Here is a 26,770-nt window from a genome sequence, read left to right on the forward strand (position 1 = left end):
AATGGAGCTTCAGGGATGATGTGATAGAACAGGTACAGTCCAACAACTGTTTCACAACAAGAGAATCATACCTTATACATGGCAAACGTCATGCTACTCTTCCGGCACGACACAAGCATGTGTTGGAGTCGGTGATGTTTTGCAGTGCTGCGAAGTCGAGTGAGAACTAGTCTAGAGTACTGTAATATGAAGGACATAATAAGTAGCAACGTGATTGACAGTTAAGTACAGGCTATCCCACATTCAAGCAATATCCTATTTAAGTTTCAGAACCGAGGCAAAATGCCATCCACATCAATCACCCAGTCACGCACCAATACAAACCACAACAACAAAGTACAGGCCCGATCCTATCCCAACCAACGTGCAACAGCACGAACAAAGTACACAACCAAGCCCTCTCATTCGAGTGACAGTCAAGGGAAATCCAATTGGGAAAAACCTTGACCAGGACACAAAAGAGTAAATTATATACATGAACAACCACCTCCTCCAACCCACCCCTCCTCCTCAAGTTCAAGTTTGTTGATTTGTCGATGTCGAGTCGGTGACGAGTTGGGTTTTCACGTCACCTTGCTCTAAAGACATCAGTACGAAAGCAACTACTCGTCAAGAAGCAAGAACTCACAGTAGCATGTCCCAATGGGAGTTGGCCTACAGTGTGGGCAGATTTTTTTAGCCAGCCTGTCAAGCAGTTAGTAACTGGCCCACATGCAGATGGAAGGAAGATACTCACAAGCTCTGCCACTTACTGGGCTTGCCCACGGCGTCAGGCATAATGCTAAGAGGTCATCGACGTGTTGGTTTTTCACGTCGCTAAAGCCAAGTTAGTACCATGCAGTGCCCACCACCAAAAGACACTCACGTCAGCATGTCCCAGAGGGAGCTGCTTGCGGTGTGGGCCGATTTTTTTTAGCCAGCCTGTCAATGATTAGAAGTTGGCCAAGATGCTGTTGGAAGGATGTACTCACGAGCTCTGTCACTTACTGGGCTTGCCCACGATGCAAGGCAAATGCTGAGGAGGAATGTCGAAGTCGTGTGTCGAAGTCGTGTGTCGAAGTCGGAGTTGTATGTCGAAGTCGAAAGTCGGATCGGCGTCGAGTCGATAACGTGAAGTACGGCGTCGAGGTCGAAGTCGAATTCGATTGTCGTATGTCGAGCCGATGACGAGTTGGTTTTCCACGTCAACTTGAAGACAAAGAAGTCAGTACCCATCAAGCCATGATCAGATGAAGACTCACATGAGTATGTCCCAATGGGAGCAACCCTCGTGTGGGTGGATTTTTTTAGCCAGCCTGTCAAGACCGTCAGTATCCTGTCTTACACGGAAGCAAGGGCACTTACAAGCACTGTCACTCACTGGGCTGACCCACGGTGAGGGTGTGATACTCGGAGGAAGAGCGGGGACAAGTTGGTTTTTCATGTCCCTGTCGTCGAAGTCAGCATCTTGTCCATCACAAGAAAAGGACACATACCTGAGCATGTCCATAAAGGAACTGGCCCACGGTGTGAGAGAATTGTTTTTAGCCAGCCTGTAAAGACAATCAGTATCATGCGGTAGTTGAGGTCAATGAATACTCACAAAGCACTGTCGCTCACTGGGCTGTCTCACGGTGTCGGGCACGATGCTCGCTCGGAGGGCGTCGATCGGTCAATCGGATGGTCCAGTGAGGTGGTGCAGGGGTAACATGAAAAGGGCTACATGAGGAAGGGAGCAAAGCAGACAGAGACACGAAGCATCACCATACATGAGCAGCAGCAAGCAACAGACAGACAGAAGCATCACCATACATGAACAGAAGCAACCAAAGCGACAACAATGAGACTCAAGCAAGAGACAGACAGAAGTAAGCTAGCAAAGAATACATACAAGCGAGGCATCAAAGGGTAAAAAGTGCTCAAGTCAAAACGACAGCAGTCAAGTGGAGAAGGGAAGAAAGGAAAGAGAGCGAGGAGCGGAGAAGGCTGGGTACTAGTAGACCTCGGGCCCAGCGCAGAATCACTCATCGACGGTGATTAAAATGCGCCCTCATCCTAACACCGGCGCGACGTCAGGGCAGCTGCGCCCAGGTCGTTCCTTCCAGATTCGGAAGGGACGAGGCCGTACTGGGTATCCGGATTACAGGAGCCGTTAAGCCCGTGTATAGAAGAGAACCCTTTGATCTTTCTTGACGAAGCATGCATTTCATAATAAGGAGCGACGGAGATGTCTCAAGGTCATCAGAAGCCCTAGTTGCCAAGAGATATTGAACTGAACTCTAAAGGTGGGTCCTGTATAGGGCTTGAAGTTCTCGGGATTAGTGAACCGCCCCGTCGAGTTTCAGTACAGGCACCCCAACTTCGGTATTGTCAACCTCGCCACTCACACTGTGACGATATGAGCAAGTTTTGGTTGGTCGATCCCTAGGTAGTGAGGTTGCATTGGGATGATGGACTTTCAATGGATGGATCAATAGATATCTACAAGCGACTCAATCAGAACTCAGGATCAAGAGATAGGCAAGATATGAGCTCAAGATGACAGTATACTAGATGCAGTTGGAAAGAATTGGAACAGTTGATTGATTCTATGTACGAAAACGCCAGCCAATGCAGTGCGCGCTTAGACCAGGCACCCTCGAAGGCAGAACTGAGGTCAATGCAGCGGGTTAATTCACGCAAAGAAAACTTAATGGGTATCACATGAGTAAAGCAATAGCAGCTGGTAATGCATGCCGTGCTCCGTAGTGAGGTTCGGCGCCGGGTCCTCAGTGGTATGGGTCACTTCAAGATAGTTGTCGTATGTCGACGCATTGAGCATACAGTGCGAAGATCGGACAAGTCTGTAGACATAGAGCTAGCCCGGAGAGCACTGTAGGCCATTTGGTTTCCGTTTCAAGCACTCTGTCACTGCGGGTGCCAGTTGGGAGTCACGCTGACATGGATATAATTGTCGAGAAGAGGAAAATGCCATCCAGCTCTTTGCCTCAAGATGTCTACCATGTAAAAGCGGTCGGTTTGACATTCAGATGTACTTTCTGACAGAAACCAAGCCGCAACACCATACTCGGCCGTTCAGCCGGCGGTATGCACTTTGACTCGAGTCAACCCAGACGGTCGGGTAGCTGCGCGATATTGAGGCAGCAATATGATCAGGCGACTTTTCGTCCGACGTTGCCAATACCTCGTCCAACGACGCTGATTACTATATCTCCATCCTTATCATCCCCAGCATCTCTCAAACCCCAGCCTGGCGCCCCAAACTTGGCCAAGTCCCTGGCAAGTTGGACTGAGCTTTCATCACCGACAATGTCGCGACCAACCTGAATACGTCCAACATCCTCCGAGCCCATGGTCATCAGTCCGATCATGATGGGAAACGCTGCAGGAGAGACACAGCCACCTTTTGAGATCGTCTCGAGAAGTTGGTATGCACATTGCTTGCCAATATCCTCTGGGGGCTGACCGCCGCTAGGAGGTGAAGCAACATCTGCGGAGAATAGACACCCGGTCGAGGACTCGGCCACGAGAGACAACCCGAACCCGAGACCGATCTTCTTCTTTGCCGACGGGTTGCTCCTGTCCGGCACGAGGGGGGCGGAAGATACATCCGAGAAAATGTAAGTGTCGGGAACGAGCGGGTTGAGGACTCCACGTGCGACGTCAATCATTCGGGCGTTGTTCGAGGCGGATACACCGATGGCATAAGCCACACCGCGGATCCTCTTGATTTTGCCGGCGTTCATAAGGTGCAGAGTTTTAGGGAGCCGGACTTGATGGCCGAAAGTCAGTTGAACCTCACCACCACCGCCCCTTCCGGTAGGGCCAGGGTTCGATCGCCGGAGCACACGCAGCTCAATATTGTTGAAGATGCCAAACTGGTTGAAGAGCGGCAGGATGGCGGTCCGAATACTATCCACCGACATGTCGCCGGTCGGCGTCGACGAGGTAATCACACCGGGGCCAGTGAAGAGAACCTTGATCGGGGCTTTGGAGAAGGGCGCGAGGAGACACAGCGGAAGGAGGAAGTAGCTGACACCGCGATTGCAGCCTGCTGGAATTTCATGCCTAACTACACCACCGCTGCTCGACCCAGGGCCTGAACCGCTCCCCGTGATAAGGCCAGGTTTGTAGACAAGGATCGTACCGGTGTACGAGATCTCCATTTGGGAGCCATTGGTGACAGACTCGAGAAGCCGGAGGAATGAAATTTCGTGCGTCGCAAGACCAGGATTCGTAGGAGATGAAGGTCGAATCTGTGAGATGTGGACTGTCCGACCAGTCAATGTAGAGAAGACGAGGCGATACACAAAATTTTTATGTGACGTGAGTCGAATGGGGGGTTGCGAAGTCGTCGCCATGGTGCTATAACGAAATATATGTCCAATGGCCGTGTACTTTTGCTTTGCAGCTGTCAATCGATGGCCCTGCCGCCCTAGAAAATTGCGGACTCAAGAAAATCTTCCGGATTGCCAGTTGTTCCGATCCGCCCACGGACTTAAGATCGTACTATCTCCGGCTGATATGAATCATGCAAGAACCATGCGACAGTAATCTACCCAGACAACAACTACAACCCACGAAAAATCAAACAGATACCCCCCAGAGATAATTGCAACAATGCTTCCACCAGCACTCAACATCCCAAGATGGTATGTCCCCGCTAAACCAATCTCTCCGCAGCTTCCATCCCATCTTACCCCTCCCCCGCGCATCCCATCCTAAGCTTATTTCACATCCCATCAACTAACAAAACCTCCTACCAACCCAGGCTAGAGAAAAACTCCCACCTCCTCCAACCCCCCGTAAACAACCACTGCATCTACCACCCCTCCTCCCCCCACACACCCGGCTACACCGTAATGATCGTCTCCGGCCCCAACGCCCGAACAGACTACCACACAAACCCAACCCCGGAATTCTTCTACCAATACCGCGGCAGCATGCTCCTCAAGACCGTCGACAACAGCACAACCCCGCCTACCTTCCAAGACATCCCCATCCATGAGGGCAGTCTGTTCCTTTTACCGGCGAACACGCCGCACTGCCCCGTGCGGTTTGCAGATACGGTGGGGATTGTGCTTGAGCAGCCGAGGCCGGAAGATGGGGAGGATAGCATGCGGTGGTATTGTCGGGGTGATGGCAAGAATAAGGGGTGTGGGCGCGTGGTGTGGGAGAAGAGGTTTCTGTGTACGGATTTGGGGACGCAGGTGAAGGCTGTGGTGGAGGAGTTTGCGGGCGATGAGGAGAAGAGGAGGTGTAAGGGGTGTGGGATTGTTGCGGAGCCGAGGTTTAGGGAGGGGGAGGTGGTGCAGCCGGCGAGGGTTCCGGAGGAGGATTTATGAGTGATGGGTGGTAGTCTGAAGATGATAAATGGGTTTTGGCGTTGAGGGTGTGGACCGGACCTTAGGTATGAGTTAGATATCTGGTTAAGAACCGTAACTTCCGACCGGGATTCACAGCCTGAAGAAGATTCAAGGAGCCATAACCAGTCATCTGGTCCCTAACCGTACCCTAAGCGCTTTCTCGCCTTCTCACCTCCATCTTCCTGACCTCCATCTCCGCGGGCCTCTTATTAAATCTTGTGCTGTTGCCTCGGGTGTTATTGCTGGGCCCTGGGTAGGTAAGATATCGGAGCTTTGATCTTATCATAGAAAGTGGACAAGTGATTGGGGATTGTTTGTGAGAGGATGGCGGGGATTGCTTGGTGCGTTTTGCTCTCGAGTACGGCATGTAGAAGATCAGTATCAGTTATAGTATTCTTCAGGCTTGACTAGCATGCAGCTCTTTACTAGTGTATTTGTAGTACAGTCCTTCTTGAACTTGAGGTTGTAGGTTGTCTTTTATCAGTAGGAGAGGCGTTCATGGGAGAAGTTTATTATTGAATTATTTGCCAGGGGCTAGTAATAAGACAGATGCCTTCGTAGGGCAAAGAGATAATAAATGGCGGCGGTGGAAGGATGAGGACCCGGGTAGAGCAAAAGAACAGGCCAGGCCAGAAAAACAATGGATACCGGATCGACCAAGATAGACAATGGGTGACAAAAGAAGATCAAAGGTATTCTATTAACACAGAACATCCAAGCGGCCCAACCGGACTTGCAGTGCAAACGTGCTTCATGGTATATGGAAGTGAAAGCGAAAGCAAAAACAAGAGTATGGGTACGGTACGGTCAATCAAGCCAGCTAAGGACTGAAGAAAGCAGCATGCACAAGGCACAATTACAAAAGGTAAAGAGAACGAACCCGCTAAAGCCAGTTTGGGGTAGACATGTCATGCCACAATGCGAGAACGTTTCATGTCCATGTCCCTGTCTCATACATCGACGTCCGAATCCCGGCGGCCGTTGATTAGTCGTCAAATGGGCAGTCAATGCTCTCGTGGCCGTCTCGCTCACATAGGGCGCACCACTTTGACTCGTCAATTATGCCGCTGGCCTTGCCTGCGACTGGAGCCATAGAGGATGTCAATCCTACGCCACGAAGGCCTTCAAGGACAACATCACGACCGGTTTTCTGGGGAGTGGCGTTCTGGCTGTGGTTGGACCCGGGGGAGTCTCTTGGTACTGGTTCATCATGCTCGTCCACAGAGCTGCTGTTGGGAGTAGGCTCATCTGAGTCAGTGCTCTTCCCCTTCGCCTCAGCGCCGAACATGTTGGTGCAGCTCAAGATATCGTGACCCCCAGTCTCACAGATCTCGCACCACAAAGAGCCGCCGTCCTCTGATCGTCCGTCAGATTCGTGCATCGTCTCCAAGCGGTGGTGGGATGTGTCTGAGGCGCCACGTCGGTGGGAATAGGGTTGGTAAAGGCCGTCTTGAGGCTCGTCTTGCCAGTCATTGGGGACCACGGTCCGATCAGAGAGTCGGTGTGCGTGGTTAATGGTATGGCCGTTGCTGATCTTTCCTATCGACCCGGAAGACTTGTGCAGGGCGTTTGACTGCGTAATGGTGGAACTGCGGTTGCGACCACCGTTCACTTGGAGTTGCTGCAGCTCGCGCTCAAGTTCCTCTATGCGATAGGTCTTGTGCTCGTTGACCCTCTCGTACTCTTGGACGCGCTGCTCCAGATCCGCCACATGGTCCGCATTGTGATCTGAACGGGGGCCCGGGCCGAATCCGTTCTGCTGCAGCGCGTGCAAATCAGGATCACCCCTGCTCAGGGAATGAATAATGGCTTTCAGACCACGAATTTCGTCATCTTTTTGTTCGAGCTCCCGCAAGTGTGACTGTCCATCAGGACTTATGCGGCTCTCCCTGGGCACGCCAGAGTTCTCCCGTTCCTTGTTCAGCTCCAACTTTGTCCGTTCCACTTCACCCCGCAGGAACTCTACCTCTGCTCTAGCCTCGGCTTCTCCACGGCGTGCGTCCTCCAGGCCTTCTTCCAGCTCCGAAACCAGCTCCTCGAGCTGCTTCAGCTGCCTTGCGACGGCTTCAACGTCTTCTCCGCGGTCTTGTAGTTCCTTGTTCTGCTGCATGAGTTCGTCGATCCGCTGCTCATAAACACGCTCGGTTTCTGAGGCCGCAACCTCTAGTGTGTCGAGCGTGCTCCTGAAATCGGCACGATGCATGTCGAATTCCATCGTCAATTGAGCGATGCGATCATTCTTCTCTCGTAGCTGAGCACGGATTGACAATGCGTCGGATCCTTCTAGCTCTTCTAGAGTCCTCTGGAATTCTCCTAGTGTGTTTGATTGCTCCTCCAGCTGCTTATCGCGATCCAGGAGTTGCTTCTCTAAGCCCTTTATCTGCTCTCTCAGGTCCGCTATCTCGGCGCCCATGGAGTTGCGTCCGATATCTGAGGTCCTGACCGATGAGAGGTCATCGTCGACGCTAAAACGCGATGGAGGGCGATCGGATGCGCGAGATGGGGCCTTAACAGGGCTTCGAGGGAAACCGTTGGTGCTAGTGGGTGTTTTTGACGCAGCAGACGGGGTCCGCAATCCGGAGAGACTCAACTTCGGCGGCGCGGTAACTCGTGGGGACTCCGGTCGGGGTAGGGAAGGGCGTCTCATCCGAGGAGCGCGTACAGCGGGGCTAGGGCCGACGGATTTGCTGAAGTTGATCGGGCGCGAAGGGGTCGGAGGGGCACCGGACGCCGAACGCTTGGTCACGTATTTGTTGTTGTTGAGGGGCACAAAAATTCCAGAACCAGCAGTAGAAGTCGCAAAGTATTTCTTTCCGTCGACATCACCGTTGTTCTTCCCTCGCTTGGAGTGTTCAGGGGCAAGCTCGATACCTGCGAACCTGCCCGGTTTTCCAGCAACGACTCCCACAAACTTGACAGTGCCGTGCATGCCACCGGGCACGTTCACCACGTCGCCGACCTGAATGTCCGCCATCCTAAGCAGCAGCGTGAGAAATTCAGGGAGTATATCTATCCTCTATGCCGGGGTAGAAGGTTGAATTTGAAAGAAAAGAAGAGGGGGTTGAAGGAAAGAAAGTGCTCGAAAGGAGAGGGAAAGAAAAGGGATGGCGAGAAAGTGGAGGCAGCGCAAGTGACCGATCAACAACGAGTCATCCTGTAGCTGAAGCTGAAAGGTAGGCGACCAGCACAATCGGAGAATTGTGCGTCAGGAGAAAAGCGCGAGGAGAGGCCAAGGAAGGTAAACAAAAGGGCAGCGCTGCGCAGGGAGGCAAATGCAGGGGACTGAAACTTGAAGCCCAAATCTTAAGTGTCGTCATGCCAGTAGGAGTAGTTCGTCGCCAGGGACGGAGGCCGCTAGGTATAGCGCTAGGGACAGCCTGCATTTAATTCGAATCATTGGCTGATTCCGATAGAAATTCTTATTTTTATTATCATCTTGACTCTCAGGAGTTTGGATCAACGCTCGAACCATGGTTACTTCGCTCGTCTCCCCGCAGTCAGGAACTGTCAACTCTCAGCGAGTCAGTGCTTGCAGCCAACACCACGAGCATCCTCCTCAGATCATCGAGATGGGCTCACTATAAATCATTGTGTGCAACGTACAGCTTACAATGCTCGAGTTAGCTCCAGTGTACTTGTAGGCTTACTATCGGTTTTACGAATCACCAACCCTTATGTAGTACTGTAAGTTATAGCAGTCCGGCTTCCCTGACACTCTCTAAACATGATTTGACTCGTTCCCGATGGCTTGTATACAGCTACGTGTCTGGGGGGCCTCAACTCTGTTGATGGGATATGCTTTCAAATATACATATATATGGTCATGCCCCCCTGGCTTTCTACGAGATTGTATATTCCTGCTATTGACTTTGTCGCACATATAGCACAATACAAGAATGGTCTAATAATAACCATGACCAGCACAAGCTAATCGCATTCATGGCGTCTTTCAAAGTCATTGTGACTTGTGACTCTGAGTGCGGAATGGCGGAGATCTGGGCCCATAGATGCGGAGTAAAAACCGTCGCAGTCTACTAGAGCCGACGCATCATTTTCAACGTAAAGACATCCAAGTTGTAAAGAAATCATCGTTTCAGAATAGATACTCCGTAGACCGATACTACCTATAGAGTAGGGCGACATCTCTTGGCATGGGCCAGGTGTTGTCTCAGTCTCACAGACTCACAGACTCCTCTCCGCCTTGCCTTCCGCCCGTGGCCGTCCATCATCTCCTCAAGTGGAGCCTACGTAGCTGCAACATCTCATCGCATTCTTATCATATACAATCCGAACTATTGACCAACCTCAATTGTCTGTACCCAAGTCGCCTCGAGAGAGGCTTTATTGATCCCTCAAAAATACCGTCACCATGGCCCAATACTTCTTCGACCTCCTCTATAACTTTACAGATTGCATGTGCTGTTTCCCCAGCTCGCCGCAGCTCAAAATCAACAATCGCAGCTTCAAGTTGCTCCGACTATTGGGTGAAGTACGAGACCACCAATCTAGCTCCATCGCCTTTTTACGCACTTTGTTCTGACTACGTTCCATAATAGGGAGGCTTTTCCTACGTCTACCTCGTCCAAGACAAGTCCACCTCAGAACTGTTCGCTCTCAAAAAGATTCGGTGTCCGTTCGGCCAGGAATCCGTGTCGCAAGCCCTGAAAGAAGTGGAGGCATATAACCTGTTCACATCCGAGCGGAACATTATCCATTCGGTCGATCATTGTGTTTCTACAGAATCTGGCTCGAAGTTCCGTAGTGATGCGGGCGAGGCTGGATCCAAGACCGTCTACATCCTCCTACCATATTACCAACGTGGTAACTTACAGGATGCGATCAACGCCAACCTCGTGAACCATACGCGATTCCCGGAAAAGCGCCTGATGGTCCTCGTGCTTGGAGTCGCCGAAGCACTACGCGCCATGCACCAATACCGCGTCAAGAGCCGTTCTGGACCGACACGAAAAGCCAAGGCTGTACGGAGGGAGGGTGAACAGGCGGATGCAGAGACTGGGATGCGATTGCCCAAGGCAAAGCGACGAGCTAGTCAGCTCGCCGGGGAGGATGACTCGGAGAATGAGCCGTTGATGGATGATGAAGTTACTCAAAGTCAGGAGGGTGTTGAGGACGGGAACCTGCGCCCTTATGCGCATCGAGATATCAAGCCTGGTAGGTCTTCATAATCTAGTTTGATGAAGCGAGGCTGACCGTTGTAGGTAATATCATGATTGATGACGACGGACAAACGCCCATTCTGATGGATCTTGGATCGCTCGCGCCTAGCCCAATTGCCATCACCTCTCGCTCGCTCGCATTGGCAGTTCAAGATACAGCCGCTGAACACAGCACAATGCCCTACCGAGCACCGGAACTCTTCGACGTCAAGACTGGTTCTATTATCGATACCAAGGTGGACATCTGGTCTTTGGGTTGCACATTATACGCATGCTTGGTCGGAAAAAGTCCGTTCGAGGCGCGAAGTGAGGAGACTGGTGGTAGCTTGAGCATGTGTGTTCTAGGTGGTGACTGGCGGTTCCCCGATGAGAAGTCAGGAGCAACCAAGGGCAAAGGCAAGGCTGGCGAGGAGGCGAAGTCAGATAGCGCGACGGCCATCAGCGCAAACGTTAAGGATGTTGTCCGCCGGTGTCTGCAGGTTGAACCTGCCGACCGCCCTGACATTGACGAGCTAATTCAGATCCTCAGGGATGTCATCCAAACCTTGCCAGATGACGATGTGGTTGGTTGAGCTGATAGTACTGGCGATGGGTTCGTTCTTATGTAGGCTATTACTGTGATGTTGCTTGCTGCCTTTCTAGCTCTTGATAACCTCCTTTATCCTTGTGATTACCAGATTGTACTATACCATAGTGAACATAACTTCCGCGACAAATGTGACTTATGACATTGCGAGCGAACTAACCGTGCATCTGCTGGAGAGATCCAGATAACGACCTCGGCTGATACCGTGTGTTCTCTTCTCCAACTCCAGCTATCAGTCTGACAGCCAACACCCCCTCGTTTAGGCGGAAAAAGGAAGTTTTATCCCTCGCAGCGCCGTCCATTGGCGACGACATCTTGGTGCTCCGTCCAACGACCCGCACTGATGCTTGACTACGGAAAGCTTACAGCCCATTGCTCACCCCCAGGCAACTGCGGAGAAGAGGAATAGCTCTTGATGTCAGCGTCCTATCAACCCATCGAGATAACGAGTATTTCGCTCCTGCGACATGCGCCGGGCCAGCAATTATCTAGAACTCGATCCATATGCGGTCGTCATCAGAGCATGCTTCTTATCGCTGGACCGGCAGACAAGCTGAAGTACTCTATCTGCCTCGGAAAGATCACGGAATTGGAGACACTGATGTAGCTGTCGATCTAGATAGCATCCCACCCCTCATGCAAGGCTTATCGGAGAATTTACAGTCAGCCAAGGGTACCGGGTAGAGACCAAATCTTATATCTCGACGTCACCCTCCCGTCTCATCACCATCGACTTTACTCGTGCACCTCGAATGTTTCTAAAGATTACAAACTCATGACATGGCGTTAGCAATCGACCGAGATGCTATTCCAGGCACGTTCACCCTCGTTGATGAAAATCACCTCCTCGGAACCCGTCATCTCGAATCCGGAAATCAAGATATCGTCCTCGTCCCTGAACCCTCCAATGATCCAGACGATCCGTTCAACTGGTCACCGCGGCGGAAGCTCTTATCGACAGTCTGTGTCAGCGTGTGAGTGGGCATGCCTCATATCTTAGCAGTGGTGCTGACGACCAATTAGGTATACCCTCTTTGCTGGGATCGCTTGTGCAAATGTCTACTCTGTTCTGGTTCAGCTATCGGAAGAGACCGGTGTTTCTGTTAGTACACTGAATGAAGGGACAGGATATATGTTCCTGTTGGCTGGGTGGGGGCTGTTGTTTTTTCAACCTCTTGCCTTGCAGTATGGGAAGAGAATGACGTATATGATCTCACTCGCGGGGATGCTTGTGCGTTGCCCCCTAAGAATAACCAACCTTGATACTGACCATTGATAGGGCACGAGTGTCTGGGGGTATGTCAAACCTTCGGCGGTTGAGCACCTTCTGACATGTCTGCAGCCCGTATGTACGAAGCAACGGCGAATGGATAGCCAGAAGCATCATAACAGGCTTCTTCCTAGCACCTATCGAGGCTCTACCAGAGGTCTCGGTTACTGACGTGGTATGTCAAGAAGTTCAGAATCGAGCAACAACTGATGATCTAGTACTTCACACACGAACGCGGAACCTACATGGGCTTGTATGCCTTCTTTCTAGCGGGAAGCAACTACTTCGCACCAGTGATTTGTGGGTTCATCGCGGAGTATCAGGGATGGCAATGGGTCTTCTACTGGCCTGCGATATTCTGTGGAGCTGCTATGATCTTCATCATTTTCTTCATGGAGGAGACAAACTATGTGCGAGAGCGGCCTAGAGCTGCGCAAAACCCAGAAGTGCCAGCCATATCTTCTGAGAGTGGTACCAGTGAAAAGGCTATTCCTACTCGGTCCTCGAGTCAAGGGGATCCGGAGATTGGTTCAGTCTACACCAAGAAGACATACGTCCGGAAGCTTTCACTCTTCGGACCCCGTCAAGTTAGAAACAACATGATTCGGCGCGCCTGGCAGACAGTTTACTATTTGAGTTGGCCAGTGATCTTCTATGCAGGGTATGCCATTCCAATATTCAGAACTCAGGTAACTAAAGTTTATAGCTTCTCCTACGGATCGTACCTCATCTGGTTCAACGTCCTCAACGGAACTGCCTCACTAATCCTCGGGTCTGCCCCGTACAATTTCAGGTACGATCTCACACATCACGCAAAGCTCCCTCTAACAGCACTAGCTCGTCAATGGTTGGTCTCAGTTACCTCGCATGCTGTCTCGGCGTCATCCTCGGGTACGTATTCTCTCGACCCTACATCCATATCTAACACTATCAGCTCCCTTTTCACCGGCCGTTTCAGCGACTACCTCACTCTCCGCCTGGCTCGACGCAATAGCGGAATTCTTGAAGCCGAGTTCCGTCTCTGGCCATTCCTCCTCTGCCTCTTTCTCGTCCCTGGCTCGTTACTTCTTTGGGGCGTTGGCGCAGCACATGGCGTGCACTGGTTTGGGCTCCTAGTGGCCATGTGCCTCCTTGCAATGACGAATACGTGCGGAATCACGCTGAGTGTGAACTATCTTGTTGATAGTTATCGAGAATTGAGTGGAGATGCGATGGCGAGCGTCATTCTTGTGAGAAATACTATGAGTTTTGCGATTGGTTATGGGTGAGTTCTCAGTTTAGCTTCGTGAGAAACGAGGGAAAGGCTGATTAGATTGATAGGATCACACCCTGGGTAGAAGACCTCGGCTACCAGAACTGCTTCATCTCAGCAGCATTCGTCGGACTTGCCTGCTCAGCCGTCTTCCTCATCATGATAAAATGGGGCAAGGCATTCCGCATCCGAAGCCAGAAGAAATACTGGGCTCTTATTGAAGAAAACTGGGAGAAGGGAATGGGCCATTGACACTGGTTCGACCATACCTATTACCTCCCGGCTATATACAAGACATCAATCAATCAATTAACAAGAAAGATCCTCCCCTGATCATCATACCCAATCTCCCTAACCTTAACATTCCTCAACCAGCTCTTCCCCTCGGAAATCTCACAATCATGATAAAACAACCACCACCTCCCCTCAAACTCCGCAATCGAATGATGCGTCGTCCACCCCAGCACAGGCTCCAGAATCCTCCCGCGGTACCTAAACGGACCAAGCGGCGACTCCCCCGTCGCATAGACAAGATAATGCGTATCCCCCGTCGAATACGAGAAGTAATACGTCCCGTTATACTTATGCATCCAGGCGGCCTCGAAAAAGCGCCTGTCGTGGTCGTCTCCCTGGATCGGCGCGCCATTCTCATCCGTGATAACGAGTTCTTGCACGGGCGAGGCAAGAGAGAGCATATCGGGTGACAGTTTCGCGACACGCGGATTTAATGCCGGGATACCAGGACCAGAAGGCTCTTTCCCCTCGGCATCGAATTTCCATCCACCCTGAGCAGCAGCAGAAGTGTCGGGGAACCACTTCTCCAACTGCCCGCCCCAAAGGCCTCCGAAGTAGATATACGCCTCTCCATCCCCATCCCCATCCCCATCTCCATCTCCATCTCCATATTGACTGCTGTCAACAAAAACAGCCGGGTCAATACTATAACTCCCCTGAATCCAAGACGCCTGCGCCTCGAACGGTCCCTCGGGACTCGTTCCAACAGCAACCCCAATCCGAAACAACCCCTGCTCATCCCTCGCCGGGAAAAACAGATAGTATTTCCCGTTCTTCGCCGCGGCGTCGGGAGCCCAGAGCTGCTTTGAGGCCCAGGGGACTTGCTCTAGAGAGAGGACCGTGCCGTGGTCTGTGACCGTCACACCGGCTTGTTGTTTTTGATCTTGGTTGTTGGAGGGCTTAGTGAGAGTTGCGAGCGAGTCGATGGAGAACACATGGTAATCGTTCATGGCGTACTGGTCGCCATTGTCGTTTGAGGCGATGTCTGTGGGGACGTCGTGGGAGGGGTAGATGTAGAGTTTCCCGTTGAAGACGTGGGCGGAGGGGTCGGCTGTGTAGGGGGCTGTTATTAGCGGTGGTGGGTGGGATTGGGTGGTCATTTTGCTTGATGGTTTGATGAGGAGGAGAGGTGGTGGTGTTGTTAATTGTTGTAATGGGGTGTATAGAAATCTTGGAGAGGAGGTGGAAAGAGGTGTGTGTGGTCTTAAAGTATCATGAGATGTCTGGTATATTCTGAGAAGAAAAGTAGATATCATTTACTGCTTTATCCGCCGGCTAAAGTGGTGGGATGTCGGGACTGGGCTGTTGTTTCCATTTACCCCGCGATTCTGGGCGTGGATGAGGGGAAGGTGTGCGCTTGGTGTTGGCGGCTAAATAGGGATGGTAACTGTGATTTGGATTTGGACGAAAGGGACACGGAGTTCTAACTATATGCCAGGTTGGCGTGACAGCGGCTCCTAGAATGATTCAGCCTGATGAGCACTTTGTACTTATGGAGTCTAGGGAATGGACCCGAGTTGATATTAGAATGGATAGGCTGAATCTGACCTAGGGTTATTTGCCAAGTGCAATGTACTGTTCTAGTCATTTCATTATAAGAGTTTAGACTTGATAGAGTGTCGTCATATCATGCAAGCTTGTGAACATGTGCCCATGTGTGTTTCAAGAAGACTATAACCAGTATAGCCTTACTGATACCTCGAATTGAGATAAGATGTTTACCGTGTCCGTTAAGGGAATGGAATATCATGATCATCATGATCATCCTCTGCTACACCTTCTCTTCCAATCCCTTGTCTCACCCTCTCCTTCTCCATCCTCTCCATCACCACTCCTCCTCTTCTTCCCCCTCCTCGCCACCATCCCCAACGCCTCCCTCGCAGTCTGCTCCAAAACCCTCCTCCTCGCCCTCATATCCCTCTCAACAACCCTCCTCTCCGCCCTCCTCCTCCTCCTCCGAAACTCCTCATCCTCACTATCATCTTCTTCACTCCTCCTCCTCTTAACCTCCCACTCCTGCATCAACCCCTCCGGCACGCCCTCCCTCTCCATCGCCGCAGCCGCCAGCAGATTTCGAACCTCAAGATCTGCATCCGTCAACCCACCCCACTCCTTCTCCCTCAAAAACCGCCCATGCCACTCCTCCCACTCCCTCTCCAGCGCCAGCCCCTCCGGATCAAAGCACCGAAACTGGGGCTCACGGACCCTCAGCCCAATGAACCTCGCAAACCGCCGCATCTTGATCTTCCGCGGGAAATCGAGAGAGCGGTAGGTTCCGTTTTCGTTTCTGATGAGCCAGGGCTTTACTGGGTTTGGATACTCGAAGCTGTATTCGTGGATGGGGTAGTAGAGGTGGTAGTGGACGGCTAGAGAGTCGAGTTGGGCAGAGGTGAGCATGTAGAGGGTGATGTATGAGGTGGGGAAGTAGCGGTGGACTTCGCGCGTGGCGTGGTTGTGTAGAGGGGCGAATTTGCGAGAGAGGTAGGTGAGCATGTATTCGAAGTTGGGGTGTTTTTGGAAGGCCGGGTACGTGATGGGGTAGAGGCGTTTCGTTTGAGGCTGTTTCTGGGGCTGTTTCTGGATTCTGAAGCCTGAGTTTGAGTTTGAGCTTGAGCTTGAGCGACGGCGTTGCTGTTGTTTGTGGGATCGGCGGACACTGCTCAGTTGCTCTTCGAGAGCTTCGACGAGAGCTCGTTCGCGAGCGAGTTCCTCCTCGCGGGACTGTAGGCGCTGGGCATATAAGGCGACGAGGCGTTCTTCTTGTTCCTGGATGTCTTCGAGAATGTCTGGTTCTGTCTCTCGATCGGTCTCTATTTCATCTGGCGCCATTTGGGTTAGGGTTTGGTTTGGCTCTGCATGACCCGAGAGCTGAATCATTTGCTGCGCGAGGGCTATTGTTGGGAGACCATTTGGGGACCCAGGAACCTTGGACGGCCGGCGTGACTGGGATGATATTGATGATCGAGGTGATTGCGGTGACACTGGGCCATTCGCATGTTCGTCGTCGTTGTTGCTGTTCATTGCGATGATAGATTAGTTCTGACAGTAAGTATAGCGATAAGTAATATGCGAGTACGAGATAATATAATCAATATAAATCGAGAGCGTGATCATTCCAAAATGCAGGGCAGATCTAGATATAAGAAGAGTCCAACGCTAGATAAAACAATAACTCATTGTGTCTTGAAACAGAGCATTATGCGGCAGCCTTTGTTCAGCCCCAACTTTGGACCAAGTACATCAGGGGCGGATGTCTTGCAGCGGCCACAAAGATACGAAACACGGACCAGACTGCTCATTGGGTCCAAAATAGATCAACAAAACAAGCTCCTGCTGAGCAAACCTGGTGACAAAGTTGGCTATAAAAACCTGAGGTAGGTAATAATAACGGGAAGCCAAATTTATGAGAGGCTGAAACGGGCGAGCTGGTTCTGCACCGTGGCTGTACTGGTGGTTTCAGTCTTAAACTGCTCGTACTGCTCAGACGCTGCTGGCAGACCGACATGTTTATTGATCCAGTTAAAAATAGTGTAATGCCATAAGAGCGCATTTTCAGGATTCAGGACCCAGTGGTTCTCGTCGGGGAAGGTTAAGAAGGCGCTGTCGATTCCCTTCATCTGTAGCACGTTGAAGGCAGATAGACCTTCGGCTATCGTCAAGCGATAGTCCTTCTCGTTGTGGATGATCAGGTGCGGCGTCTGCCACTTATCCAGGTGCTGGGAAGGGTCCCATTTCTCCCAATTCTCGGGCACTTTCCATTGCACACCCTTCAGGTCATGCAGCGGAAAGTATAGCTCCTCTGTAGCAAGCAAGGACCTCATGCTGAAGATACCGTCGTGGGTCACGAGGGCTTTGAATCGCCGGCCGAGCGGCTGGCCTTGGAACCAGTTCATCATGTAACCTCCGTACGAAGCGCCCAGGGCGACCGCGCGGTCCGTGTCGACGTAGTCGAGGTTCTTCTCGATGTATTCGAATCCTTTTTCGAGATCAATGTACGGCAGTCCGCCCCAGTTGCCGCGGATTTCGTCAGTGAAGTCCTGACCGTAGCTAGTGCTACCCCGGGGGTTAGGCGTGATAACTACGTATCCTTGCTCAGCAAAAACAGCAGGATTCCATCTTGTACTCCACTGATCATTCCAAGAACCTTGCGGACCACCGTGAATCAAGTAGGCCAAAGGATACTTGTTTCCTGGTTTGAAATGGGACGGCTTCACGACCCACGCATGGACTGGGGTATCGTTAGCTCCTCGGAACCAGATCTCGTCCACTTGGCTGGCAGAAAGGCCAAAGGCAGCGCCACCATGGCTGACCGAGGAAATGACGCGAGCATTATCTGGGTGTTTGGGATCGACAATAGTCCATACACTGTTGTCCACCAAGTTGTTGCTCGAGATGAGGAGCTTCTCTGACTTAGACGTGGCAGGATGGACCTCTGTCACATAACCTGAATGAGTAATTTTCTTCAGCTGATCCGGCTTAGAGTGGCGAATGTCTGCGATCGGTAGCTGCCAAAGCACTCCGCGACCGTACTCGTCCGCCTGGATGAACAAAGACTGGTCGTCGTTGGAGAAACTTAGTCCCGATGGACTTAGCTCCCAGAGCCCTTTGCCATCCGGAGAGGCAAATGCCTCTATCATATGACCATCCCAGGGGTTAGGGACGTATAGAATTCGGTTCTTATCCGACTCGTAACCGTCGTGGCGCATCGCGAGAACGGCGATAGAGCTGCCATCAGATGACAAAACAGGAGAGGACATGGCACCCTCCAAGCCCTGAACCTTGCATATTTTGCTCTGTACAGCATTGACCCCGGTCCAAGAGAACATTGGGCAGTAATAGCATGCGCCTGCTGTATGCAGAGCGGGGTTAGCCTCCGGATCTCGTGCGACAAACACAATCGCCGAAGCACTGATGTCGAAGTCTCCTGCCCCTCCGAATGGCGGAATCGGCGATTCAACACCTGTGAGTCCACATATCGCAATCAGGTTCGTGATTCCAGAAATAGAGTACTTTCCCGCCTGTCGAGTAAGAGGCGCCAAAGGAGCACGCTGAAGTAAACCATAGAAAATGGCGTTCTTCTGGGGCTCAATATACGAATCCCAGTGTCTCACAAAAAGAGAAGTATACACCTTTCCGGTAGTGTAAGGCGCCTTCACATCGTGAGGGTTATACAGCGTTCCATCCGGATTGGCCTTGCCCACGACGGCGAAGCCAATTTTCCCCGACTCCACGATAGTGACCTTGAGATCTGACACTGGTCCGGGTATCGTTCCCGCGATGTATGTTCTATCGGCCTCTCGTGCGTCCCCGACTATCAAGCTTGTATTTCCATTGCTCTTCGCCTTGAGCCAAATGAGCTGGTCAGTATTATCGATCCACTGCGGGGAGCTGGCGCCGGGATCGTTCGTGATGAGCGCGGACCGGCCGGTCGTAAGATCTAGCACGCGGATCTCATTTGTTTTCGAGTGCGACTCGAACGAGTAGGTTGTTTGTGTGTAGACGGCGAGCGTTCCGGTTGAGTTGGGCACGGCGCCCGACCGTCGAGGTGCTCCGAGAAGTACCCTGGGGGTGAATCAGCCAACATGCTCACCTTTGGTCCTGAGCGCATGGGCAGACAAAATCTCGGAAAGTGTAAATCGGAAAGTCTAGGACTTTGATGTACCCCAGGAAGGATGAACTTACTCTGGTGTGAACTTCATGGATCTAATAGCCATGTTTGACTCCGCAGGGGCGATAAGCAGCTTGACGATAAGCTAGCAGGCACAAAGCACAAGAGCTCAATGGAAGAGCAGGGTATCTCTCGAGTGTGAAAAATCGATACTTCGCAACAGCCAATGCGGCAAGCTAGAAGCGACTATGCAATTGAAACGGGATGGTAGGCTGTGAGTGAGGTTGACAGCCGGTGGAGTGGTGAGGGGAAAGCGAGAGGAGAGGAAAGAGAGTGGAGGCTGGGAAGTTGATCCATCAGTTCCGGGCCCCCGAACGAACTACAAACAGTCACGAGGTTAGGAACAGATCAGAACAGAAGAACAGAAGAATCATAAATATTGCCATAGGTCTAGTCATTCCTATAATTACAGTACTGTGACAGGCATCAAATCTTTATAGCGAAACCGGTTTATCTCGAAAACATTATTCAGTTACTCCTCTTCCTCCTCGCTCTCATCCTCTTCCATACCCTCAGCAGCAGTGACCGTGAATGTCGGGGCTTGATCCACACCCACATAACTGTCGCTCATCAGGTAGAGAGTCAGCTCATGTTCACCAGGTGTGGGCACGGTGTAGTCCAAGCGCAGCTCCAGCTTGCGACCGATGGTAACTCGCTTGATCGCGAGCAGACTCCTCGTCTTCTCGTCACCAACGATCAACCACCAGTTCTCCATCTTCTGGCTCGGGTAGAAAGGTGCATGGACTGTTGTGTCGACCTCCTCATCCTCCTCGACCTCACGCTCAACCTTGATCTTGAGGTACGACGGCTCGCCGGCGGTGACACTATCGGGATCCTCGACTTCAAAGTCAAGTTCAATAATGGGGTATTTGTTGTTGGTGAATGCAGCCGCCTGTGCGAGTTGCTTGTTGTCGAGGCCAAGGCGCTTGACGAGCGTAGCATAGTCCTTGTTCTCAGATGGGTCCATAGCGTCCATGAACTCGAAAATGTCATTGATCCTAGAGCAAGCAAAGTCAGAACTAGTTCTATTAGAGAAAGAGGAGATAACATACTTATACTCGTTAGCAACCTTGATGGCCTCAGGGCTGAAGTGAGGAATCTGCTTGAGAGGGCTGTCGCGATCCCACATGGCCTGAACAACCATCTGTGACATTTCCATAGCGTTCATAGCGTTCATGTGGCCTTCGGAAGCAAGAATGTCCACACATGCGCTGAGAAGGTTGAGCACCTTGCCAACAATAACCTCTTGATCCTTGGCTAGATCAATAGGCAACTGCATACGGGAGAAGTGTGCTTGGAGCAGAACAAAGGACTTGAAGTGAGGCGAGTCGTAGGCGGCTTGCGACATTTTGACTGGAATACGGTCGTACACTCGGCGGAGGATGTGTTCCTCGTGACGGCGCATCTGCACAGACTCGAACTCTGTTGCTGAAGTGACAATCTCCAAAATGCCCTTAAGCTTCGTGCGAGCTGAGAGAGAAAGGAGGAAGGTCTGCATGGTGATGTATGAGATGCTGTAGTAGGCACCAATTGAGGCAGCGTTCAGAGGCGAAACACTGTCATCCTCTTCATCTAGATCAATGATCTTGGCTTCAGACAGCTCCTTCAGGGTGTTCTCTACCAACTCTGACAGGAACGTACTCAGCCCCTCGTGGCTTATGTCGGTAAGGCCGTAGAAACTTGGGTTCGCGAGCAGACGGCGGTAGAAGTAGGTGTATGTCATCCAATCAACGGAATCTTGAGTTGAGGCAATCGTTCCTTGGCTGATTTCGGTAACAAAAGCATCATGCATGTACAATTGCAGGTGACTTTCCACTGGCAGCGCCTCGTTAAGGAATTTCTTGTAGTACTCACGCTTGACCGTTGGTACCATAAGGACACCACGTCCAATCTTATCTTGGCCGGGACGAGAAGCTTTGCCGAACATCTGAAGGATTTCGCTGATAGGGTAGTCGATGTAGCGGTGCTCGCGACCTTCAAAGAACTGGGTTCCCATGACAACAACCAAGTGAGCGGTGAGGTTGAGTTCCCAGCAAACATCGCGCGAGGCAATGACAACTTGAATGGCCCCAATGCTGTAGAGGTGGGAAACAATACGCTTATCAGTCTGGCTCAAAGCTTCGTGGTAATACCCGATACCATGGGTCAACGATTCGGCCAGGGTACGCTCCTGAACGCGGGTGAGGAGTGGGCGCAGTTCCTCAACATCGGCATTCAGGAACCGATCTTCGTCGTCATCGACAGAGCAAGCTGTCAACAGGTCAATGGCGGTTGATCGAGTTTGCTTCCGGTTGGGCACGAAGATCAGGGCTGGCTTGTCCGGAGACAGCTGCAAGACTGACAGATAGGCGGGCCTTGCCATGGCGAGCATCATCGAGGGGAAATGCGGGATGCTAAAGGACTGGATGTGAAGCTCCAGAGGCACTGGTCGGGCGTGAGGGCTGAAGTTGTAGATGGTGTGCTTGTTCGCTCCAATCCACTCTCCAATATCCCGAGCATTGGCAAGAGGTACACTGAGGCCAACAATACGCATACCGCTCTCGGTCTGAAGAGCAATAGAATGCATACGGGAAACAACAACTTCGTACACATAACCACCATAACCACCAAGCATGTGCAGCTCATCAGCAATGAATAGCTCGACTGCGCGCACATTCTTGCGCTTCTGCCACTGCCTAGACAGGACATCCCATTGAGCCGGGGTAGCGAGAACAAGATCTGCCCCAGCAAGAACCTTGAGATCAGCTGTCATTTCTCCAGTAAGCTTGGCAAAAGTCTTGCCGCCAGCGAGCTTGCTCAAGCGCTTGTTCCAGTCCTCGAGGCGCTGATCAACAAGTTCCTGGTACGGAGCAATGTAAACTGCTCGGCCACTGTCTTCCTGAGCCCAGTGGCGTAGTAGAGCCAACTCGGCGCAGACAGTCTTACCGCTGCCCGTAGGGGCACCGATAAAGACGTTATCATCGCTGTCAAACAAGGTCTTAAATGTCTGGGTTTGAATCTTGTTGAAGTACTCCCAGTCAGGGTACAGCTGCTGATATTCGTCACGCTTGAGAGCCTTGACGGGGGCTCGTTGCATATCAAGCAGAGGAGTGTGAGGAGGGAACCTCTCTGGCAGGATCAACTTCTGGAAGGACACAGCAATGCGAGTCTCAGAATGCATCCAGCGATCAGAGACGAGAGAGATAAAATAATTCGGGGGCATTGGTTCGGAGATGGGAACAGTGAACTCAACCAGATGCTCGTTCATCTCAGACTCCGCGTAGTCCTTGCGCAGAACAAACTGGTCGTGGAAAAGGATTTCTTCGCCATCACAATCCTCGACAATGATCCAAAAGTCCTGTGCGGTGCCATGCAAGTCCTCATCCCAAACAAAGTTTGGTGTGATTGTCAACTCAACCCGGAGCATTGATCGAGTAACGGGCTGAACCTGGGCCTGGACTTCCAAGCGAGGGAACTTGGAAACCAAGTCGCAGACGGTTTGGCCAGCTCTGGGCATGCCCAGAAGTTCGCCCATGCGTGGAGGGTCCAGGTCAAAGTAGCTAGCCCATGGCACGTCGATTCGTTCTGACTTTTGAAGGATATCTCTAGGGCATCGTGGGAACTGGCGCAAGGGGGTCATGGTTGGCCACATTCGTCTCTCAGCCATCTTGCAAAGATCAAGAGCATTCTTGGCGACAGACGCCCAGCCCCTTCTCAAGCAAATTTCAAAAATGGCACGAAGGATACGACCAGCAGACTGGGTAACGTAAACCATATCCGCCATCAAGGCAAGACCTTCGAGCTTGAGTCTGGAGATATAGGCCTGCAGCAGGACGTTGATTTTAGAATGAGGCTCATCGATGCCTTCCTTGACTGGAACAGGTACACGGCCGAGCATCTTAGCCAATTCAAGCTTCTCATCCTGGCGGACGGGAATATACTTGAACTCATCGCTCAGGGCGAAAAGCCGGAAGAGCTCAATATTGCCAACCGATGGTTGAAGGTGTTGGTTGTAAGTCAGCATAGAGCTGTGTCCAATGTAATAGTGAGAAGCAATTCGACCAAGCTCTGTGGATTGGATGCGACCAGTCTTCTTGTCGTACTTGACCAGACCAGCCTTCTCCAACATTACAGCCGCGGAGTGAACAAGATCCACACGCTTCTGCTCCAACGCGTCGTCATTCTCGTAATCGGCACCGACGCTGTAAAGGCCGGGCGAGCGGAGCATGCGAACGAAGAGATATGTATATCCAAGCCAATCGACACCCTCGTCTCGTGTGCGAATGTTGCCAAGAACAACTTCTGCATTCATGTTGTCCGCTAGCTTGCTCACAAGCTGAGACTCAATCGGCAGTTGCTGGTTCATGAGTGAAAGGTAGTACTGAATTTCAGCTTGCGACGTGATGATAATACCCTCACCGTAGGTGTCGTATTGAGGTCGTCCAGCTCGTCCCAACATCTGAAGGACGTCTTGGGGACTCAATTCCACCCAGCTACCCTTTTCTGGAGAATAAACCTGTGTGCCTTTGATGATGACAGTATGTGCAGGCAGGTTAACACCCCAGGCAAGTGTGGCCGTACAGACGAGGACCTGAATGCTACCATCCTTGAACAGAGCCTGGACAGAATCACGATCTGCAAGACTCAAACCAGCGTGATGAATACCGAAACCGTATGGCAGAATGTCTTTGAGTGCAGCATCATTGACTGATTCGGCTTCCTCGGCAAGAATAGCTCTGCTCGCAGAGTCACTCTTCAGGATCTGACCGATCGTTTCCATCTCCAACGCCTTGTCCCTGAGGTACTTGGCGGTCTTTGCAGTTTCTTTTCGAGAGTGAACGAAGATAAGCATCTGGTTTCTGTTTTGTCCAACATGCTCAATGACCTTGTTGTAGCAAATGTCGTTCATAATCTTCAGCTGTTTGATAGGCTTCTTGTCGGTAACACCAATGAATTCTTGCTTCAGAGGACATGGCCGGTAGGAGCCATCAAAATGGAACAAGCCCTTACCAGGGTCGACGCGAAGGAAGCTTGCGACATCGCGGTAGTTAGGGAGTGTAGCACTGAGACCAACAATTCTGACTGGATCGCCAGTCTGTTCAACTTGGCGAATGGTCCTGCTGACAATACTCTCGATGACAGGGCCACGCTCGTCGTGCAGCAAATGGATTTCGTCAATGATAACCAGGCGAACAAGCTTGGTGTAGCTTGTTTCGGAAGCCTTTCGTGTGATAACGTCAAATTTCTCCGGAGTAGTGACAATGACCTGAGTCTCGGCAATTTGCTGCTTCGTAAGTTGACGATCACCAGTCAATTCGGAGACTCTTATACCGTAAGGGGCGAGACGCTTGCCAAAGTTCTCAACCTGTTCCTGCACAAGAGCCTTTAGAGGAGAGATGTAAATGATCTTGAAATCATCGAGCATAATCTCTCCTGTCTGAGGGTTGCGGTTCTTGCCAACTTCACGAAGAATGCTGAGCATGGCCACGTTGGTCTTTCCGGAACCTGTTGGGGCACAGACAAGCATGTTGCCATCATCCTGGAAGGCTGAGGGGTAGCATTTGGTTTGGATGCGGTTGAGCTCCTTCGCATCTCCAAAACCAATACGCGCCCAGTCGGGAAGTTCTGAAATTGACACTTTCTTCTCTCCAGGCTCCTGCTTGGCTTTTGGCGGCGGCACGTGGATTTCTTCGTAACCTTTAAACGTCCGCTTGGTAGAGCCTTGAGGCAACTTCACGTTGGGGTTCGTCATAAGATGATTTCCCTGGTGGAAAACGAGGTTCTCGAGGTTGATCAGCCGCTTGGGTTGCAGCCCTCTGACAAGCCCACCATCTGCGGGTTTCTCCTCGGCGGTGGGAGCATTGGGCATATCGACATCCATAAGATCCATCTTGATCTTCTTTCCAGGGCGGCCCGAATCGTCATCACGGGCAGTCTTGCCACAGATTTCATCGAGAATAGAGCGATGGCCAGCCTCAACCATTTCGCTCTCAACGAGGTGACGAGCATCGTCATCCTCTGCCACCCGTCTCCAGCGAGTAGTCCAAACGATCTTATCTCGGTTCGTGACGAGCTTGGCGACGAGTTCGGGGTAATCGTAATCGAATAACTCCATGAGGTCGTTCTCCACGTCGCGCAGCGACCGCTCTGAGCCGTCATCTGTCTTACCGCCCATAATTTCAAGCGCTTGAGTGACCTTCTCCTGCTGAATGTGGGCATCTGAGTATGCAGCACCAATTTGACGCTGCAACCAGTAAGCATCAATGTCGCGAGCATTAACTTTGAGTCCCTTCTTTTGCTGGTCTTCGTCACCACCAACTCCGCCATCAATGACCATTTCTTCTGTGGGAATATCCTCTGAAGCGGCATTTTCCGCAGCCGCTTCGTCGCCAGATTCCGGCTGTTCTTCCTCATCTGATTCGTCGTCATCACGTATCTCGTCGACAGTTCCCATGCGGTCTTCATCCTCATCTTCTTCGTCGAAGACAACGGCCACACCCTGTCGTTCGTCCAGCTCGGCTTCGTCTTCACCTGCAACACCGTCTCCCATTTCTTCATCCTCGTCTTGAGCATCGTAATCTGTGATCTTTTTCCCCAGGTTCACCAGCTCATTGAACTCCTTCGGGTCTAATGATGTGCCAAGTAAATCATCAACTTCCTTCTTTTTATCGAAATCCTTCATTTCCTCGTCCTTCAAGACCTCCAACACCGCGTCGGCAGCGCTCCTAACGATTTCATGTGAAACGTCGCCGAGACGGCCGGCGGTCAATGTGAGGATGAGATCGTAGGTGGCTCGGGTAGCGGGAGTACGAGGGCGATATTTGAGGCCTTCGATGAGAGCGTCGCCGGCGGATAAGATACCCTGACCACGAAGTTGTGTCGTTTGGCCTTTTTGGCGCTTCTTTTGTTCACGCGCAAGGACGTCCTCGCCCTCTCGGATGGCACCTCGTTCGATGTCGATCGGCCCGAGTGCCTTCTTCTTGGTTTTGGGGGCATCATCGCGCGCGATTCTCGAACCCATTTCCCGGATGCCGATGCGACCGGCGAGCGACTCTGGGTCTCCGGTGGCTTCATCGTTGACACGAGAGATAAAACGACGGTCCGCCTGGAGAACCAGGTTGGACATCGCCGAGTACTTGTACTGTGAAATATTTTGGTCCGCCATCTTGACGATATGAAGCGAAAATCACGAGAAAAAG

General features: G+C 51.6%; 10 protein-coding genes across 10 annotated transcripts; 2 read left to right on the forward strand and 8 right to left on the reverse strand.

The window, feature by feature from the left end:
* Positions 1-497: 497 nt before the first annotated feature.
* On the reverse strand, positions 498-972 carry BJY04DRAFT_22938 (uncharacterized protein). Its single transcript, XM_073719058.1, has 5 exons — position 972; positions 866-921; positions 737-816; positions 629-684; positions 498-578 (listed from the first exon to the last, which is right to left on the reverse strand). The coding sequence occupies exons 2-5, from the start codon at positions 871-873 to the stop codon at positions 564-566; spliced, it is 159 nt and encodes a 52-aa protein (XP_073573503.1). The 5' UTR covers positions 874-921; position 972; the 3' UTR covers positions 498-563.
* On the reverse strand, positions 498-1,906 carry BJY04DRAFT_184147 (uncharacterized protein; the record flags this gene model as incomplete). The annotated part of the gene is made up of 9 exons (XM_073710565.1): positions 1,583-1,906; positions 1,476-1,532; positions 1,345-1,427; positions 1,242-1,295; positions 972-1,188; positions 866-921; positions 737-816; positions 629-684; positions 498-578 (listed from the first exon to the last, which is right to left on the reverse strand). Coding segments are annotated over exons 2-5 (356 nt in total), but the record flags the coding sequence as incomplete, so codon positions are not given.
* A 655-nt stretch (positions 1,907-2,561) lies between these two features.
* BJY04DRAFT_184148 (RNA 3'-terminal phosphate cyclase-like protein) lies at positions 2,562-4,360 on the reverse strand. The gene has a single exon (XM_073710566.1). The coding sequence runs from the start codon at positions 4,338-4,340 to the stop codon at positions 3,132-3,134; it is 1,209 nt and encodes a 402-aa protein (XP_073573504.1). The 5' UTR covers positions 4,341-4,360; the 3' UTR covers positions 2,562-3,131.
* Positions 4,361-4,540: 180 nt separating this feature from the next.
* BJY04DRAFT_184149 (3-hydroxyanthranilate 3,4-dioxygenase) lies at positions 4,541-5,764 on the forward strand. The gene is made up of 2 exons (XM_073710567.1): positions 4,541-4,631; positions 4,751-5,764. Exons 1-2 carry the CDS (start codon positions 4,600-4,602, stop codon positions 5,322-5,324), a joined length of 606 nt encoding a protein of 201 aa, XP_073573505.1. The 5' UTR covers positions 4,541-4,599; the 3' UTR covers positions 5,325-5,764.
* Positions 5,765-5,844: 80 nt separating this feature from the next.
* Positions 5,845-8,604, reverse strand: BJY04DRAFT_184151 (CAP-Gly domain containing linker protein BIK1). Its single transcript, XM_073710568.1, has one exon. The coding sequence runs from the start codon at positions 8,317-8,319 to the stop codon at positions 6,331-6,333; it is 1,989 nt and encodes a 662-aa protein (XP_073573506.1). The 5' UTR covers positions 8,320-8,604; the 3' UTR covers positions 5,845-6,330.
* Positions 8,605-9,714: 1,110 nt separating this feature from the next.
* BJY04DRAFT_226388 (MFS general substrate transporter) lies at positions 9,715-13,882 on the forward strand (the record flags this gene model as incomplete). The annotated part of the gene is made up of 12 exons (XM_073718405.1): positions 9,715-9,834; positions 9,902-10,517; positions 10,565-11,089; positions 11,899-12,074; positions 12,187-12,339; positions 12,388-12,404; positions 12,451-12,553; positions 12,597-13,039; positions 13,085-13,171; positions 13,216-13,269; positions 13,313-13,642; positions 13,699-13,882. 12 exons carry the CDS (start codon positions 9,715-9,717, stop codon positions 13,880-13,882), a joined length of 2,808 nt encoding a protein of 935 aa, XP_073573507.1.
* A 53-nt stretch (positions 13,883-13,935) lies between these two features.
* On the reverse strand, positions 13,936-15,024 carry BJY04DRAFT_206274 (glycoside hydrolase family 43 protein; the record flags this gene model as incomplete). Its single annotated transcript, XM_073713693.1, has 1 exon — positions 13,936-15,024. The coding sequence occupies one exon, from the start codon at positions 15,022-15,024 to the stop codon at positions 13,936-13,938; it is 1,089 nt and encodes a 362-aa protein (XP_073573508.1).
* Positions 15,025-15,685: 661 nt separating this feature from the next.
* BJY04DRAFT_216043 (uncharacterized protein) lies at positions 15,686-16,945 on the reverse strand (the record flags this gene model as incomplete). The annotated part of the gene is made up of 1 exon (XM_073715621.1): positions 15,686-16,945. The coding sequence occupies one exon, from the start codon at positions 16,943-16,945 to the stop codon at positions 15,686-15,688; it is 1,260 nt and encodes a 419-aa protein (XP_073573509.1).
* Positions 16,946-17,135: 190 nt separating this feature from the next.
* Positions 17,136-19,899, reverse strand: BJY04DRAFT_22984 (oligopeptidase family protein). Its single transcript, XM_073719140.1, has 2 exons — positions 19,607-19,899; positions 17,136-19,486 (listed from the first exon to the last, which is right to left on the reverse strand). The coding sequence occupies exons 1-2, from the start codon at positions 19,636-19,638 to the stop codon at positions 17,326-17,328; spliced, it is 2,193 nt and encodes a 730-aa protein (XP_073573510.1). The 5' UTR covers positions 19,639-19,899; the 3' UTR covers positions 17,136-17,325.
* Positions 19,900-20,064: 165 nt separating this feature from the next.
* Positions 20,065-26,736, reverse strand: BJY04DRAFT_216045 (ATP-dependent RNA helicase BRR2; the record flags this gene model as incomplete). Its single annotated transcript, XM_073715622.1, has 2 exons — positions 20,065-20,590; positions 20,645-26,736. 2 exons carry the CDS (start codon positions 26,734-26,736, stop codon positions 20,065-20,067), a joined length of 6,618 nt encoding a protein of 2,205 aa, XP_073573511.1.
* Between the last annotated feature and the right edge of the window lie 34 nt (positions 26,737-26,770).

Source organism: Aspergillus karnatakaensis, assembly GCF_047715665.1.
Source record: "Aspergillus karnatakaensis strain CBS 102800 unplaced genomic scaffold BJY04scaffold_13, whole genome shotgun sequence".
Classification (NCBI taxonomy): Eukaryota; Fungi; Ascomycota; class Eurotiomycetes; order Eurotiales; family Aspergillaceae; genus Aspergillus; species Aspergillus karnatakaensis.